Source organism: Rhamphochromis longiceps, linkage group LG16 (assembly GCF_057381845.1).
Source record: "Rhamphochromis longiceps isolate RC_006_pf linkage group LG16, R_longiceps_female_GT1.1, whole genome shotgun sequence".
Classification (NCBI taxonomy): domain Eukaryota; kingdom Metazoa; phylum Chordata; class Actinopteri; order Cichliformes; family Cichlidae; genus Rhamphochromis; species Rhamphochromis longiceps.
In genome coordinates this window covers 3,417,707-3,433,636 of record NC_140572.1, presented here as the reverse complement: position 1 = coordinate 3,433,636, position 15,930 = coordinate 3,417,707, and the positions used below count along the sequence as shown (strand labels likewise).

The 15,930-nt window shown below is 41.7% G+C and overlaps 1 protein-coding gene across 5 annotated transcripts; it reads left to right on the top strand.

The window, feature by feature from the left end:
* The first annotated feature begins 411 nt into the window (after positions 1–411).
* pknox1.1 (pbx/knotted 1 homeobox 1.1) lies at positions 412–15,882 on the top strand. Of its 5 annotated transcripts, XM_085385634.1 has the most exons (11): positions 471–515; positions 1,873–1,985; positions 8,442–8,572; positions 9,459–9,630; positions 10,291–10,491; positions 10,684–10,834; positions 10,944–11,041; positions 11,462–11,590; positions 11,679–11,755; positions 12,280–12,431; positions 14,371–15,882. In XM_085385634.1, the coding sequence occupies exons 2-11, from the start codon at positions 1,935–1,937 to the stop codon at positions 14,550–14,552; spliced, it is 1,344 nt and encodes a 447-aa protein (XP_085241760.1). In that variant the 5' UTR covers positions 471–515; positions 1,873–1,934; the 3' UTR covers positions 14,553–15,882. The 5 variants fall into 5 exon arrangements, with proteins under 5 accessions (XP_085241758.1, XP_085241760.1, XP_085241756.1 ...); XM_085385632.1 differs by lacking the exon at positions 1,873–1,985 and having other exon boundaries at positions 412–515; XM_085385630.1 differs by lacking the exons at positions 471–515; positions 1,873–1,985 and adding an exon at positions 586–986.
* The last annotated feature ends 48 nt before the right edge of the window (positions 15,883–15,930 follow it).

The following is a 15,930-nucleotide window of genomic DNA, read 5'->3' as shown; positions in this document are numbered from 1 at the left end:
CTGTTTTTTGCCTGACTTGGTTGTTTTGTCTTGTATAAAGCAATTGGTGTATAAAGAAATGGGAAAGATCAAACAGTTCTTTTATCGTGCTTTTCTGCCTTAGGGGCATCATTTGAATAGAGCTGAGTGTGCAAGTGGTTTATCTGTGGTTCTATTTTAATGATTACAATTTTGACTCGTTTAGCATGCCTGCATGCACATAATGTTCAAATTATCCATACGCATTCGTTTAGGAATAAGCACTCAGCAGTCTGTTGTCTTTCACGCATTAGTATGTTGATGATTAAAACGCGTGTATATAAAGGAACGAAGCATAAAGCGAGGGAAGTGAATCGCTTTTGCTAAGACAAAAAAAAAAACAGGACTCGCAGGCAGCAGAACGTCATGTCTCCGCCCACCTAATACATAATCATGAGTCCTGCGCCCCTGCGTGCCCTTGCGCGATGACGTAACGCAACAACTGCGGGTCCCGATTGCTGCAGCCGCTTGTCAGTGTGACGAAGATTGGCACTCAGGTAAGCTGTCACTCAAAGTCCCTCTTTTTCCGTTCCCTATCAATCAAACAATCTGGGCCGCACGCAAAAATGTCCCGGGGCGAGGAGCGCGGACTTAGTCAGGGCAGCAGAGGGTGTTTTTTAGAGGAAACAGAAGCGGCAGAGCTCTGTGAAGGATAAAAAAAACTGTATACATGGGAGGGGGGGTTAAAAAATATGTCGGCGTTTTGGGGGCTGAGGAGGATTGTGGAAAAGCAAAGGGCGAGCGCTAGAAACGAGGCCCAACACTTTACCACGTAGGGGAGGGGAAGTAGAGGGCAGCTGTCCCCGCTTGATTGATTGACTGAAAAGGGGAGGAATTTAGGATCAACCGGGCTAGCAATCCAATACTTAATAATTTCTTTGCTGCCCAATTATTTCATATAGCTGACAAGAAATATAATTTAATTTTAAATGCATACTGTTAAGCGACCGACGCTGTCTTATTATTTGGTAAAATGGCTTACTTCGTATCAATCCGCAGGAGGGTCTTTTTCTGTACCTGGCTAGATTGGTCAGCTAGCTTGTTTTTTGGCCGCGATTACCTTCGCTAAATATGGCGCTTTGCGTTTTGGTTGCACTACCAACACGAATACACTTTGAAGTTAATACTTAGCTACGTCGAAGACGTTAGCTCGGCCATATGGTTGCTTATTTGACTGAAGCCTAGGTTGGCTTCGTGAACTAGCGCAAATGTGTCGTTTACGTTACTGGATAATTGTTAGCTGTACGAAAACGACCGTTTTCCCAGTCGGGCTGCTTTGTTTACGAGTAACGTTAGTCGGGTTATAGGAGAGTAGGCTAATATTAGCCCAAAGGATTTATTTCACTTTAATGTCCCCTTGCCGCCACGGTTGCCACAGCTAACACGAGCTAAAGGCTAAATCGTGGTGGGTGTGTTAACATCAATTGCAAGACACGCTAAGATATAACATCAGCATTATTATTTGTACAACACCCCTTAGGTTCATGATACCAGCCTCTTCTTGGCTTTTAGAGGTGAGCTGGATAAGCTATATGCAAAGAAGAGTAACGTTGGACCCCGTAGTGTGCTTTCGCTACTAGCACGTATGAAGACAACATTCATATTCAACATATCATTAGCCCCTCTCCATTTCTGTTCTAATATTGACATTTTGTATATATTTTGCATCTTGGTGTTACAAAGGGGAACGGTATTATGTCCATACTTCTGTATTTTACCGTAACAATGCCAACCTAATTAACAAAGCCAGTAACACTGATAATAGTTTAATAATGAAATCAGAACAGTTCTGTCATTTGAAGCTTATGTGCAAACACCTGAGGCAGTCTAACTGAAACTGTGTGTACTGTGTAGGTTGGCCACCAGTCCCTGCACTCTATAATGCCCCAGTGTTTGCAGCATCTGCAGTGAACGTGATGGCAGCCCACTCAGTCTCCATAGATAAGTACCCAAAGGGAGAGCAGCAGGTGGGTGAGAGGGACAAACTTTGCTTGGACCTGCAGGGAGCTATAGTCTGCTCTTTTGAGATACTAGTTAACTAAAGAGAATAAGCACAACAGCAGGACGGGATACTGTTTATAATTGGGACAGCTAAACATTCTAGGCTAAAACTTTGAGTGTTCTGGACTCTGCCTAATAGATAATTTATTTTTAGTGGTGAGAAGTCAGCCTTGGTAGCAGAATAACGTGAACACGCAATCGGTGTCAATGCTGTTACACCAGTTTGAGTAATATATAGACTGTGAGCTTGTCTCTGAAACTCAGTATGGGAGACATCAGTAATGCATTGTAAGCCTCATTTCCTCCTAGTATTTATCTGTATGCATATTTGTAAATTGCTTAAAAAACATCTTTATTTAGGTGCTAAAATTTGTGGGTGTTGAGAGCTAAGAATGAACTATGACTAAGAAGAAATGTTCCTCCCTACGCAGGCAATCATTTTTGGTCTATTTGTGTTCAATCTAAGTCATTGTTGGCTGCAGTCACATGGTTGGGGATGAGATTTATGCTCCTTGAAGGGACTGTGTTGCCGGTAGGCAGGCACAGTGTAAAAAGGGAGAAAGACTTTGCTCAATAAAGTTTTTTGCAGAGCCTCTGCTCACATTTCAATTCAATTCAGTTTTATTTATAAAGCACCAAATCACAACTACAGTCGCCTCAAGGTGCTTCATATTGTAAGGTAGACCCTACAGTAATACAGAGAAAAACCCAACAATCATATGACCCCCTGTGAGCAAGCACTTTGGTGATAGTGGGAAGGAAAAACTCCCTTTTAACAGGAAGAAACCTCCGGCAGAACCAGGCTCAGGGAGGGGCGGGGCCATCTGCTGTGACTGGTTGGGGTGAGAGAAGGAAGACAGGATAAAGGCATGCTGTGGAAGAGAGACAGAGATTAATAACAAGTATGATTCGGTGCAGAGAGGTCTGTTAACACAGGTGTATAGAAGTTGGGGGAGTGTATTCTCAGTTGTTATTCTTTGGACACCAGAGATGGTAGTGTTTCACTTTCTGGATCATGAGGGTTCTGCCAGACCTATGCACTGGGGACTTAAAAAAATATTTCAGAAAAGGGTTACAACCTAATGAATCTTAATAGCTTTCCATTTCTTTTAACAGTTTGTTTGAAAAAAGTATGGAGATGTTAACAAAGGGAATGGAAGTAGTGACTCTTAGTGGAGGAGTTGTTGATCTCCTGTCTACAGCCCCACAGGATGTAAACGTGAGCATATCCCATGTGCTTTTTATGTAGCCGGGGTTGTTCAGTTTTAACATCTCTGCTGGTGGTTTTACTGCTCCTCAAGACTCAGGAAATTAAGGCAAATAAAGCCATGTTGGTTTAATTAAAAAGGCACACATCTTACCATACTATAGTTGTATACAACATCTAACATCCTCCTCCTTCATCCTTGCTAATTTGTTAGTTGGATTAGCAGTTAGCACACACACTGTTAGAAGCTTGTTGTTATACACCAGTGTTGCTCATAGTCGAGATGTTTGACTTATTAGTCAGTGTAACTTTGTTATCCTGACTTTAGACAAGAGAAATGACAGCTACATACACACCTCAGAAACACAGTGTTACTGTAATTATCTAAAGATTCAATGTTGCCTTTTGAGATTTTAACATAAAGAGAACTGGAGACTTGCACTCTCTGAGCAGTATAATTTTTTTCTTTTCATTTAACAACATGACCCAGAGTAGTAGTAGTTTGTTTTTTAAATCAACAGCTGCATTTACTCAGCTAAAAACAAGTGAGGGAGACTATCAGAGCCAACTGGGTCTGGATTCTTGGGTCCAGTGATTTGTAGAAACCTACTATTCTTACAACACAGCTGTCCTGTGCCAGATGTTCGTTTGACCCACTGAGGCAGACATCGTGTCAGAAACATCAGGAGGACTGAGGTTCATTAGAGGGATCAAGAAGAGCTCAGGCTTCAGCATCAGCTCCCTCAAAGGGAAATCTTCAGATCTCCACCGTAGGCCTAAAAGGAGGACAAACCCAGCACTTAAACAGTGTTTCTCAACTTTTACACAATGGTGTTACATTTAGTTCAGTAGAAAATTATTTAAAATCTAAACATATAGTAATCACAGAAGTGTTGCCCTAATATGTACAGAAGCTGAGCACAGCGGACATCATCAGTTTTCTTGAATCCCAAACTGAGTAACTGTTTATGCGCCTAAAGGTAAAGAGGATAACGGTACATATGATACCAATTACATGGATATATAATCCCTTTGACTTTCTTTCATGAACTTCCTCAGTAAGACAGCTGCAGCCTTCACTGACGGTAAATAATCTGGCAGTTTAGCCTTTGTTCTTTTTTAATCAGGTCATTTTTGAGTTACTATAATTTTGCTCCAAAGTTAAATAAGTGAATTTAGCATAAAGAGTGGGCTTATTGGATGATTCGTCTGTCACTGGGTGGTGCTGAGAGCAACTCCTGTAATCAAAGAATCATTGCAGTCAAATGTGAAGTTTATCCTTTAAAGCTCATCCTTTCATTATCCTGACACACTTTGGTTCTGAACGTCTTATATATTTTACAGTCTGCAATTCTGATGACAGCTGACATGCAAAGTGTTTGTTAAAAAACAAAGCTTTATATAGAGCAATACAATAAGCATTAGTTCTTTCCATGGATTTTTAAATTGGATTCAGGTCGTGTGATTGGCTGGCCCTGATGGCAGTTGATTTTTATCAGGAATGTCGGTATATTTTTCCATTCATCCTTCCTTCAGATATATGAAGTGTGCGAGTGCCGTATGCTGGAAAAATGGCCCCACACCATGATGTTCTCACCTCCAAACTTCACTCTCGGTTTGGGGTGTTTGACTTCCAAACATGGTGTGTATTACAGCCAGTGTTGGTCAAGTTACTTGAAAAAAGTAATCAGTAACTAATTACTGATTACAATTCTACTTTTTCTGCATAATCCATCATGCAAAATGTAATCAAATGGAAAAGTCTCTTTTTTTTTAAACTTGTTTTATCAGTTTTAATCTTTTAACTTTATGCATCAAGCAAAAATTAAATTATCTGCAACATTCTCTGACTGGAAGAAATTAGTTTAACATTTAAACCTATTTTCTGCACATTCCAGCGCATAAAATAAAATATTTTTTGTGTCTACACTCAGTCTTTCAAAGTAAGTAAGTAAAACACAGCAGAAAATAAATAAAGTCAAAGACTAGTGGTCCTGTTGCTCTATTTTCACCTGTAAAGTAGGAGTGGGGCAGGCGGAGGTTTACCCTGGTGCAGGTGTGCCGCAGCGGTCAGTGGAAGAATCCGCGAGTTTTTGTGAATTTCCCATTACGTCGTTGTGCACTCGGTGCTTGTTTAGGGGTTTTTTTCGCTGTAAAAAGAAGTTTTCTTCCCACGCACAACTGACACTAATGTTTTTGTCACTTTTTATGGAATCAAACTCAAAGTAAGGTCAGTACTTCCACGCTTTAAACGCTGCACGCTCATACTCTCTCCCGCACTCGATATATTATCCACTGTTGATCTGCACACAGCTGTTGTCACGAACGTCGCACTCGCTTACGTCACTGTCTTGAGACATTCTAACGCATTACTGCCCATCTCTGATTACAGCATCCAAAGGTTTCAGTTTTGGTCTCGCCTGACCAGAATATGTTCTCCCAGTATTTCACAGGCTTGTCTAAATGTTGTTTAGTCAGGCTTAAAACACACTTCAACATGCTTTTTCTTCAGCGGTGGAGTCTTGTGTGGTCATTGTGCATACAGGCCAGTCGTACCTGCTAATTCCAGATCTCTTCTCATAATTCTTTTGACTCCTCTATGGGCTCAAATTGTGGTCATAAATATTTTGTACTTGTAAATCAGTTTTGTATGTGTAAAAAAAGATTTGTGTGTGGACTTAGCCAAAGAATACATGTGAAACTCTGCACTCAAGTTTCAAGTTACAAGTACGAATTTTGATCCTATTTTTCTTCCTTTCATCTGATTGGTCAATGTCATGTCAATCACAAATGTAACTATTCAATCAGAAAACAGATGGGTTTGGCTGTCGGAGGGGCGCTTTTTTGAACTGCAGGTCCTTGAAGGGTGATACAGTTTGAAGCTGGAGGATCTCTATATAAATTAGAGATGGCACGATACCACTTTTTTATGTCCGATACCGATATCATAAATTTGGATATCTGCCGATACCGATATGAATCCGATATAGTGTTTTTTAATCAATAAAACTGTTTTTTTAATATCTTGCTGCTTTTTGTATAAGTTCATACTCAAGTTAAAAAAAAAAACAAAAAGCACTAAAGCTATTCTGTTATACCTGTATGCCAAAAATACACTGCACCCAAAATATTTCATAGTTCAGCAACACTGATCAATCTAACAAACTTAAACCTGCTCCATCCTCCCTATTCTGGTATTTTAAAGAGTAAGCAAGCTAACTAATAGGGTCCTAAAACTCCCAGCAAAAAAAAAAAAAAAAAGGGAACCACCCCCCACCTCATGATGCTTAATCGACGTAATCAACTTTAATTTGATGCAGTGTGAAAAAAAAATGTACATAAATCAATTATTCTTTTCAAGAATAATTAAATAGATTCAATAGATAAAGTACTGGGGTATATTAGACTTAACAGTTACTATATACAGTAATGGACTTCTATACATTTTACATCAGATTAAAACTTTGGGTGTAAGATTCAGATAATTATTTATTAAAAGCTCGACATTTTAAATGAGAATAAGAAAGAAAAGTATGTCTTTGTGCCCCCTTTTCCCTGTTCATGCCCTATCGGCCCCCCTGACTAAACTTTTCTAGATCCGCCCCTGCACAGTTACCAGCCGTCAGCTGTAGAAAAGGATCCTGGTGTAGAAAGTAATATTAAATACATTCTAACAGCAGCTTATCAAGCTTAAACGTGCTGCGGTTGTTCAGCCGCTGGTTTCCTCTTTCTGGCGCGAAGTGGGCGATAAACAAAGAAGAGAGACGGACTCGCGACAGAAAAGCCGATCAGCTGATCATTGATCAGTGTCACGATTGAAGTAGCAGCAGGAGAGGGAGGGAGAGAGAGGCAGTCGCTCCATATCGGTTGTTAAGCTTAACACAGGAATGCTTTACAAACATTCAGAGATGAACTTACACACTTGCTTTACTTCTCTCTGGGAAAACTTCCTCGGAGATAAAATGCTGGTTTGGTAGCGAGGCTACAAATACACACAGTCTCTCTATCACGTGAGCATACTGCTCCAACGTTCTAAGGTTATGAGCCGAGTTACGCCATGTCGCAAGTTTTGTGAGGTGCTTTTTTGATATTTAATGGATCGGATTACATTTTTTATTTCTCTCAAATATCCGATCCAGGAATTTACGTCAGTATCGGACCGATACGTAATATCGGATCGGTCCATCTCTAATATAAATATCTAGCAGCTAGGTCCCCTAACTTTCAGCAGCTGTTGAAAGGATAAAGTTGTGGTATATCTAGTGGTTAGAAATACCATCATTAATTTTGGATTAGTTTAACACAAAGTCAGGGCTGACCCGGGACCATTGCTGTGAATCACAGTGCGCAGCATAAAAGTCCTTTCACATCAGAGGCAGCATGTGCTGCTAATGCTAACTAAAAGCAAAGGATCCAGAATTTGTTACGCTGGCTGGTGAGCTCTGTGGGGTTTTGCAGCAGCTCTACCTGTATTAGATGCACCTGCTCCTTGTCGCTTCTATCTCTGACTTCATGTCCTCTACAAGAATTTGGTTTTTTTGCTGGTTCTTCAAATGTTCAATAAAACCATGTATGCTAATTCATAACGAAGAAAGCTTTGTAACTATCCCCACCAGTGAAGACTGTCATTTCAAAGCACTTGAATTAATATGTGTAACTGGGTGTAGAAACATGTTCTTTCTGTTAGTCCAGTTTCCTTATTGTCAGTTTGAAACAGCAGGTTGTGGTTATGGAAGGTAAACAGACCTTCTCTCAGTATCTAGACTCTGCCTCCAGTTCCCAAGCAGATACACCCAAATTTCTCTAACTGTTGCTGCTAATCAGACTTCTAAGAAAGGTGACTCCTTGAACCCAAATCAACATGAATAGTAGTAATGGCAGTACTAGTACTAGTAATCTGAGGTGAACTTCTTTTGTTTTTGTTTGAGCCCTGCCCCATTTGCTAACAGAGAGGGTGGGCTTTATGACCTGTACTGCAGCCTCACACCAGGGGGCAGTAGATACTTTTTGAGGAGCTGTCAGGTCGTCCAGGTTTTCTGTAGTCATTTGTTAGTAACTTGTGGATCTCAGAAAGTAGTCTTTTTGCTTGAAAATTCCTATGACTTTGAAAAGGAGTGCTATTAAAATGAAGCCACACGCTGTCACATGTCATCTTTGTCTTGAACGCTTCGTGCTGTAATTGTCTGTTTCTTGTCTGTTCTCACCTTCCTTGCAGATGCAAGGCATCATAAAGGTAGACAGTGATTCGGAGCAGAAGTTTATGGAGGGTACGTTGGGAGACGTGCCCAGCCCGGCACCAACAGAGCCACAGACACCCATGGACGCTGACAAGGCATCCATATATCGGTAGGAGTGTATGTTTGTTTAAATAGAAATAGAAAATCAGACATTCTCAACAGTAACAGTATATGCAAGCTGTTTAATTAAAATTAAATCAAACTATATATGAACAAAAGTTTGCACATGCATATTTCCTCTGGAGAAGGAAGCTTCTCCACCACTGCTCTCTCTCACACCTCTTTTTCTCTTCATCCTCACCTCCAAACTGACTTCCTGAACTGAAGTCAAATCTTTAATACATGAAAACGTGCATAGACATGATTATTTATTCCAAATGTTGTCCTAATTACATATCGTCAGCAGATTAGACTTGTAACCCTGCTGCCCCCTGATCGCTTACAATGAGCATCATGTTAGCTTATAACCATTGTTGTTTAGGCAGCAACAGTTGGTTATAAGCTAACATTATGTCAGCTGATGTTAGGCTAGTGTCCTAAAAGGGTCCAGACAAAGAGTTTGGTTACATCCTCACATCAAATGAGAGTTTATTTTCCAAGTGTTAGAGTCCAACAACGTGAGCTCCACTTCGAAGAAAGTTTCACCAAGTTCAGGATATCCTCCACACCTCACCTGAGGAGGGAAGCAGGTTGAACGGTTGAAAGAGTTTAGGACTGTGTGTGTATGTATTTGTGTGTGTAAATATACATATATTAAATGTCTGATGTCAACACAGAGTTCTGATTCATTTAGGTCTCATGTCCTGCTGCTAATACTTTTTTTGTTTTTCCCCGTCCTTGTGGATTTTCCAAGTTCTTACTGATGAAGCTTGAAGTGATCCTTTTTCTGTGTGTGTGTGTGTGTGTGTGTGTGTGTGTGTGTGTGTGTGTGTGTGTGTGTGTGTGTGTGTGTTTGTGTGTGTGTGTGTGTGTGTGTGTGTGTGTCTCTTTCGTAGGCATCCTCTGTTCCCTCTGTTGGCCCTGCTGTTTGAGAAGTGTGAGCAGTCCACGCTGAGCTCTGATTGCATCACCTCAGCGAGCTTTGATGTGGACATTGAGAATTTTGTCCGTAATCAAGAGAAGGAGGGGAAGCCTTTCTTCAGTGAAGACCCTGAACTTGACAACTTGGTGAGACATTGTTGCTTCAGAAAGCTAAACCTTATTTCACAGCATTTATGTTTGTACATGCAGAGGGCTGTGTAACCTATCCGAACACGCTTGCATATTGTCTTCCAAACAACCAACAACTTGGAGCTCAGCAGGGATGTCGATACACCGATTGGTTGAAAAGAAAGGGAGTGACAGAAGGTCAACACAAACCACAAAAACTAAACTATAATAAAAGATAATCAAGAACAGCATGAAAAGCTTTAGTGGACACTTTTCATTGTTTTCACTTCAGCTCTTTGTTTGTTGATTTCACTTCTCTCTGAAGGGCCAGCAACAGTAGAAGCCCACAGACTTTTGTGACAGTAAACGGCTACAGGGGCCAGAATCGGCCTGTTAAAGACAGCCCACGGGATGGCTTTGGAAATGTGAAGGAGGGCATAAATTTGAGACTTTTTTAGGTGTATTTTCCTTCTGAGAAAGACCTTGTGCTACAACAAATAAGTAGTAATTAAATCTTCACAGGGTGGCATCGTGCTGTATTGTAATTCTGTGCTGTGATTGGAAGCGACTGTCATAACTGGACCTGACCTTTGACCTCCCTGTAATACCCTCAGGTAAACATTTGTTAAACAGAAAGATGTTGAGCCTAAGAACTCTTTCCATTCCTTCTATCTGAAGATGGTGAAAGCCATCCAGGTGCTGCGGATCCACCTGCTGGAGCTGGAGAAGGTGAGCGACCTGTGCAAGGACTTTTGCAGTCGCTACATCGCCTGCCTCAAGACTAAGATGAACAGTGAGACTCTGCTGAGTGGTGACCCGGGAAGCCCATACTCGCCTGTACAAGGCCAGGCCCAGAGCTTCTCACCCACCAAGTCTCAGGTATGCAGTGTAGGTGAACTGCAGGCGTCACCACCAAATGCCTCAGGTGAAGAGTTAGCTACCACTGATCAGTGCCCCTGCTGGGGTATATTAGCCAGCTAAATGGGAATACTTTAAAAATGGCGTTATAAGAGTTAGCAGCATGGAAGACATACATGCGCCTACTTTATGTATGCATGCTCTATTACACAGACCCCCAGCTCCATATCAGGGACCATTAGTCCCCAGGGTCAAATTGTAGTTCCAGCATCGGCCCTGCAGCAAGGAAACGTTACTGTGACAACTGTCAACCCCACCCAGGTGGTCGCAGGTATGTCATCTTGGCGTACGACCCCTTCCTCAGGTACTGCACTAATGACTGTAGCCCAGATATTCACATGTACCAACAGGACTCTGATTGAGTCTTCTGCACTCAGCTGAGCAGGTTAGAAAATTGTGTGTTTGTATTTCAGGCGGGACTGTGTACCAGCCAGTCACAGTTGTAACTCCTCAGGGCCAGGTGGTAACACAGGCTCTTTCTCCCGGGACAATACGCGTCCAGAACAATCAGGTAATACATCTGTCTATGTTGCTGCCGTGCTATTAAGTGGAATCCCTGTCATTGAATTTTACTGCTCCCACTTGTGGTTCCTAGAGTATTTAAAAGTAGAATGAGAGGCAGAGTAAAAGTTAATTGAACTAAATGAAGACAAGCTTAGAGGTGTTGGAGGGCTTCATGTTGTAACTTTGTTCTATAACAATGTAACAACAACCTTTGCTGCGTATTGACTATGGCAGATAATGTGTTGTCTGCTCCTAATATCAAATGGTGTAGCTTTTTAAGATCGGTGCTCTGTCATTAAGGGCAAATAATTCAAAATTAGAGCTGAGGTCCTTGGTTAAATGATGTGGAACAGTATTGTAATTTAACATAACCTTTCATTCTGTTGAGATAATTAAAAGATGGCTAAACAAACATCTGTGTACTCAGCTTCAGCTGCAGTTTCACCAGGACTTGAACCTCTTTAGTCATGAGGACAACTCAACCAAGAACAAGCGCGGCGTTCTTCCAAAGCATGCCACAAATGTCATGCGCTCATGGCTCTTCCAGCACATCGGGGTGAGTCTCTGTGCATAAATCATCTGCCTGTATAGAACTCAAGTCCTTACAAAATAGTGATGCATTTCAACCCTGTTCTGTTGTGCAGCATCCGTATCCCACAGAGGATGAAAAGAAGCAGATTGCTACTCAAACAAACCTGACACTTCTGCAGGTCAACAACTGGTGAGTTGCTCTTTACCCAAGAAAATACTAACTACATCACTATTTACAGTCATGTTTGTGATGGCAGGCAATTTTCCACTAATTGTTGTAGTATAATTGGTCAGCCAGGTAATTGTGCAGGGCTTCCTGCGATCAGCTGAGGGTTTCTTCTTTGCTCATCTCGTTTCACTTTTCACTGATGAAACTCTGACTTGTTCCCATAGTTTGCCATTTGACCTCTCTGCTTTTTTGCCTAATGAAAACAAAACAAAAAAGATGATATTTAACTTTGCCCTAAGTTAATAACTGCAACTTCTTTAAGTAAAGGTGGGAAGTGTCACCTTTTTAGCTAAGTTTAAGGAGGTTACGGTGTATTTAATATGTACAGGACATCAGACAGTTCCTATTCTTTGTGTCCTTTGAGTCAGGGTGTGTAAAATCCAGCTAACCATACAGCTGTCCATACCTGACAGTGAGCCTAATCAGCACCTGTTAGCATTTGAAGTGCAAAGGTCTGTACAGCCAGCATCACCCTGTGTCTGCAGGTTTATAAATGCACGGAGACGGATCCTGCAGCCCATGTTGGATGCCAGCTCTTCAGAGACACCCAAAGCCAAGAAAAAGACACCTCAAAACCGGCCACTGCAGCGCTTCTGGCCTGATTCCATCGCAGCAGGAGGAGGGGCCATGCCTGATGGTAGGCAGCACAACACCGTATCGAGATGCTTTCGTTGTTGTACTTGGCCCATATATTAGAGTTAATGCAGAGAAACAAACACTAGTCAATGTAGTGATACCAGCAGACTTCCTGTCCGCTGCTGCTGCTGCTGCTTAACAAACTGTTGTTCTAGTTTGGCAACAAATGTCATCACTGTATCACAAATGTTGCTGCTTTTAACAAATTGCTGACAATGTCACTAGGACTGCAACATTTCACAACTTGATTGTTTAAAAATCCTCGACACAAATGGTTTGATTCAATGCTTTAATGTACAGCTCTGTAGCACTCAGGTGTCACTATTAAGTAGCTTAATGTGGAAAGCACAGAGGAGTTGGTACTGTTACAGAGACGGTGCACTCAGGTAGAGAAAAAAAGATTTTTCCAGCATCCAAAACAACAGTGCTGTCGCTATGACAGGAAGTTTTACTAGGAAAAAGCTGGCAGGAGTTCTTGAACAAACCACCTGATCAACAAGCTCCAGCATGAAGAACAGCGAACTTTGTAAGCTGCTCTGGCCACCCCCGTTTGTTTTACACAGCAAAAAAATCTGGACTACAGACATTAAACAGATGAACTAAAGACTCACTGCTGCTCTAATTTGGTGGTCCAACTTAAAACCAAGGTCAGTAACAACAGGTTTAAAATAGATTTCCAGAGGTCCCAAATCTACAGAGGACGACTTGCAGGGACCACTAGGTCCAAACACCAACAACTCTGTTTTATTTTCATTAAAATTTAAAAAGTTTAGAGCCAACCAAGCTTTAATGTCATCTAGACATGTCAAGAGAGGTTTTATGGAGATGCCACCTTTCTGCTTCAGTGGCAAATAAATTTGGCAGTCATCGGCATAACAATGAACTGCGATCCCATGCCTTCTAAGGGTGGAACCCAGAGGCAATAGATACAATAAAAAGAGCAGAGGCCCTAAGATTGAACCCTGTGTCCCACAGGCCGCATGACAGAGGAGCAGAAGATGATTCGGAACCGAGAAGGCTGACAGAGAAAGTTTCTCTAAAACCTTGGAGACTAAAGGCAGCTTGGAAATAGGCCTATAGTTCACTTAAACTGTGTGATCAAGGCCAGGTTTCTTAAGCAGTGGCTGCACTACTGCATGCTTGAAATTTGCAGGAACCACACCAGAAGGCAGACTGCTATTAATAATTTCAAGGACATACTGTCATATACTAGGAAAAATTTCTTTAAAAAATTGTGGAGGAAAAGGATCCCGAGGGGAACCTGTGGGCTTAATATGGCGAACCACAGCCTCTAAAGTGGAGAGCGTCACAAGCTCAAACTGAGTGAAAACAGCAGTGCGAGGGACAGAGACAGAGGGTCAGAGTCAGGAGCTGTGATAAGAACCCTGGTGGTGACAACCTTTACAATAAAAAAGTTAAAAAATCATTGCAAATATCAGGAGAAACTTCCAAACAGACATTCAATGGAGTATTTAGAACAGTGTCAATGGTCCTAAATAACACACGTGGGTTATGACCGTTGTAGCAGGAACAAACTTGGCAATGACAGACGAGCAGCCACACACACCGGCGCCATCTTGTCAATCCCAACTTAGTCTGATACAGTTTGAGTTTAAACAAAGATGCTGAAGGCTCACAGCAGCTCTTCTACTTCATATAGTGAGATGAAAGAGGACATGAGGTGTAACAGACCATATTTATTTCAAGGCTGCAAGGCAGATTGAAACAAATACAGTTTTAATTCAACAAAAACAAAACTGTAAGATCATATGTGTGTTTTACATGATACAGCAGAATAAAAGCACACAAAGCAAACGTTTGTCATTTCCTGGAAAACAACGAGACATGTTCGTGACTCGTGTCGGGAGTTTCCAGCCACAGCTTTTCCCTTCTGACTTTTTTGGTAATAAGCTTTTAAAAAAACTGTCTCAATATTTTAGGTACAATGGTGACGATGAACATGGAGGGTCTGCAGAGCCTGACATCAGACGGTGCCACGCTGGCAGTACAGCAGGTGATGCTGGGAGGCCACAGTGAAGACGAGTCGGGGGACAGCGGAGATGAGGACAATGACGCGGACATGGCGGGGCTGGGCCTGGACAATAGCAACTCATTGCAGTAGAGGACAAGCACCGCCCACACGCAGAGGACACACAAAATGAGTTCGACAGAACAGAGGTGCGTCCGTTTGATTTCCACAGAGCACAGGACACACTGGGATGGACCCTGCACTCTTCCAAGCCTCCACCCTGCTGAACGGCGGTTGTTGCTGCACGTGTATGTCAGGAGTGTCATTTCACAAACAGTTTTTTATTGTATAAATGATGTAGGTGAGTGCACTTTTTGTATATTTAAGCTCAAAAAGATGAAATCAAACTGAAAAAAACAAGTGTTAAAAACACCTGAGACAAGTTTGTATACTCCGTTAATAAACGTTGACTTTTTTTGTCCCCGCCCCCGTCCCCCCCTGCTCCCAGCTAGATTGTCATTTTGGATGAGACCACTTCTGTCTTGTTCTTGTGTCTCTGGTTTGTCTTGACTTTTGCATGCTTGTGTTTTAAGTAGACGTGTGTGCTCTTATGACTGACTCCATGGCTCACACTGCCCCCTGCAGGCAGAGTAGAGCACAGGTGGAGAGATTAAAAGTAAATTAGAGGAGAGATGCTTATTTTTCTATACAAACATATGAAATGAGTGTTTTTTTTTGTTTGTTTGTTTTTTGGTTTCATTTTTGTGTTCTCCTGTTTTGTAAGAAATATTTATGTACAGATTCATAATAAATGCTGTGACCCTGTTTTCCAGGGTTCTTTTGAAGTTTTCTAAAAAACAGAAAAAGGAATTGAATGCTGATGAAAATTACTATTTAAATTGGTTTTAAGCTTAAAATATTAACAAGGCCTTATCTGTGTTCTTTTCTAAAATAAATCTTACCAAGAAGCACAAAAAGGAAGTATGACCCTTGGAGAAATTGGCCAAAAAGACACTAAACAGTGGAACACTTGTGGCTCCTTAAAGCATATTTTTACTTTGTGTACTGCAGTATCACAGGAACCCTCTCCAGCAGCAAAGCGACTGCAGCGTTCCCGTCTTTGTTTGGCCCACAATGTGTATACCATACATTGTCTTTTAACCATTTTACAGTAGTAGCATAGGTGTCACTTTCTAAAATGCACAATCCAGAACACTATGCTAACCACACAATCAGGAGGGGTTACGGACTCCATCAATAAGAAGCAGTGGACTTTTTGCACGCATTTAGCTTTTATTTTATGTACACGCTACATACATGCTGTTGCATTGAAAACAGAGCAGCTGGAAACTTGGAGTCATTGCCCTCCTGAAGGAATGATCCCCAAGGGCTGCAGCTGCGACCATGACCCCCCGCCCCACTACACACACACACACACACACACACACACACACACACACACACACACACACACACACACACACACACAGTGAAGGATCTGAAAGCTCCATCAGTTTGACATTACTGCACA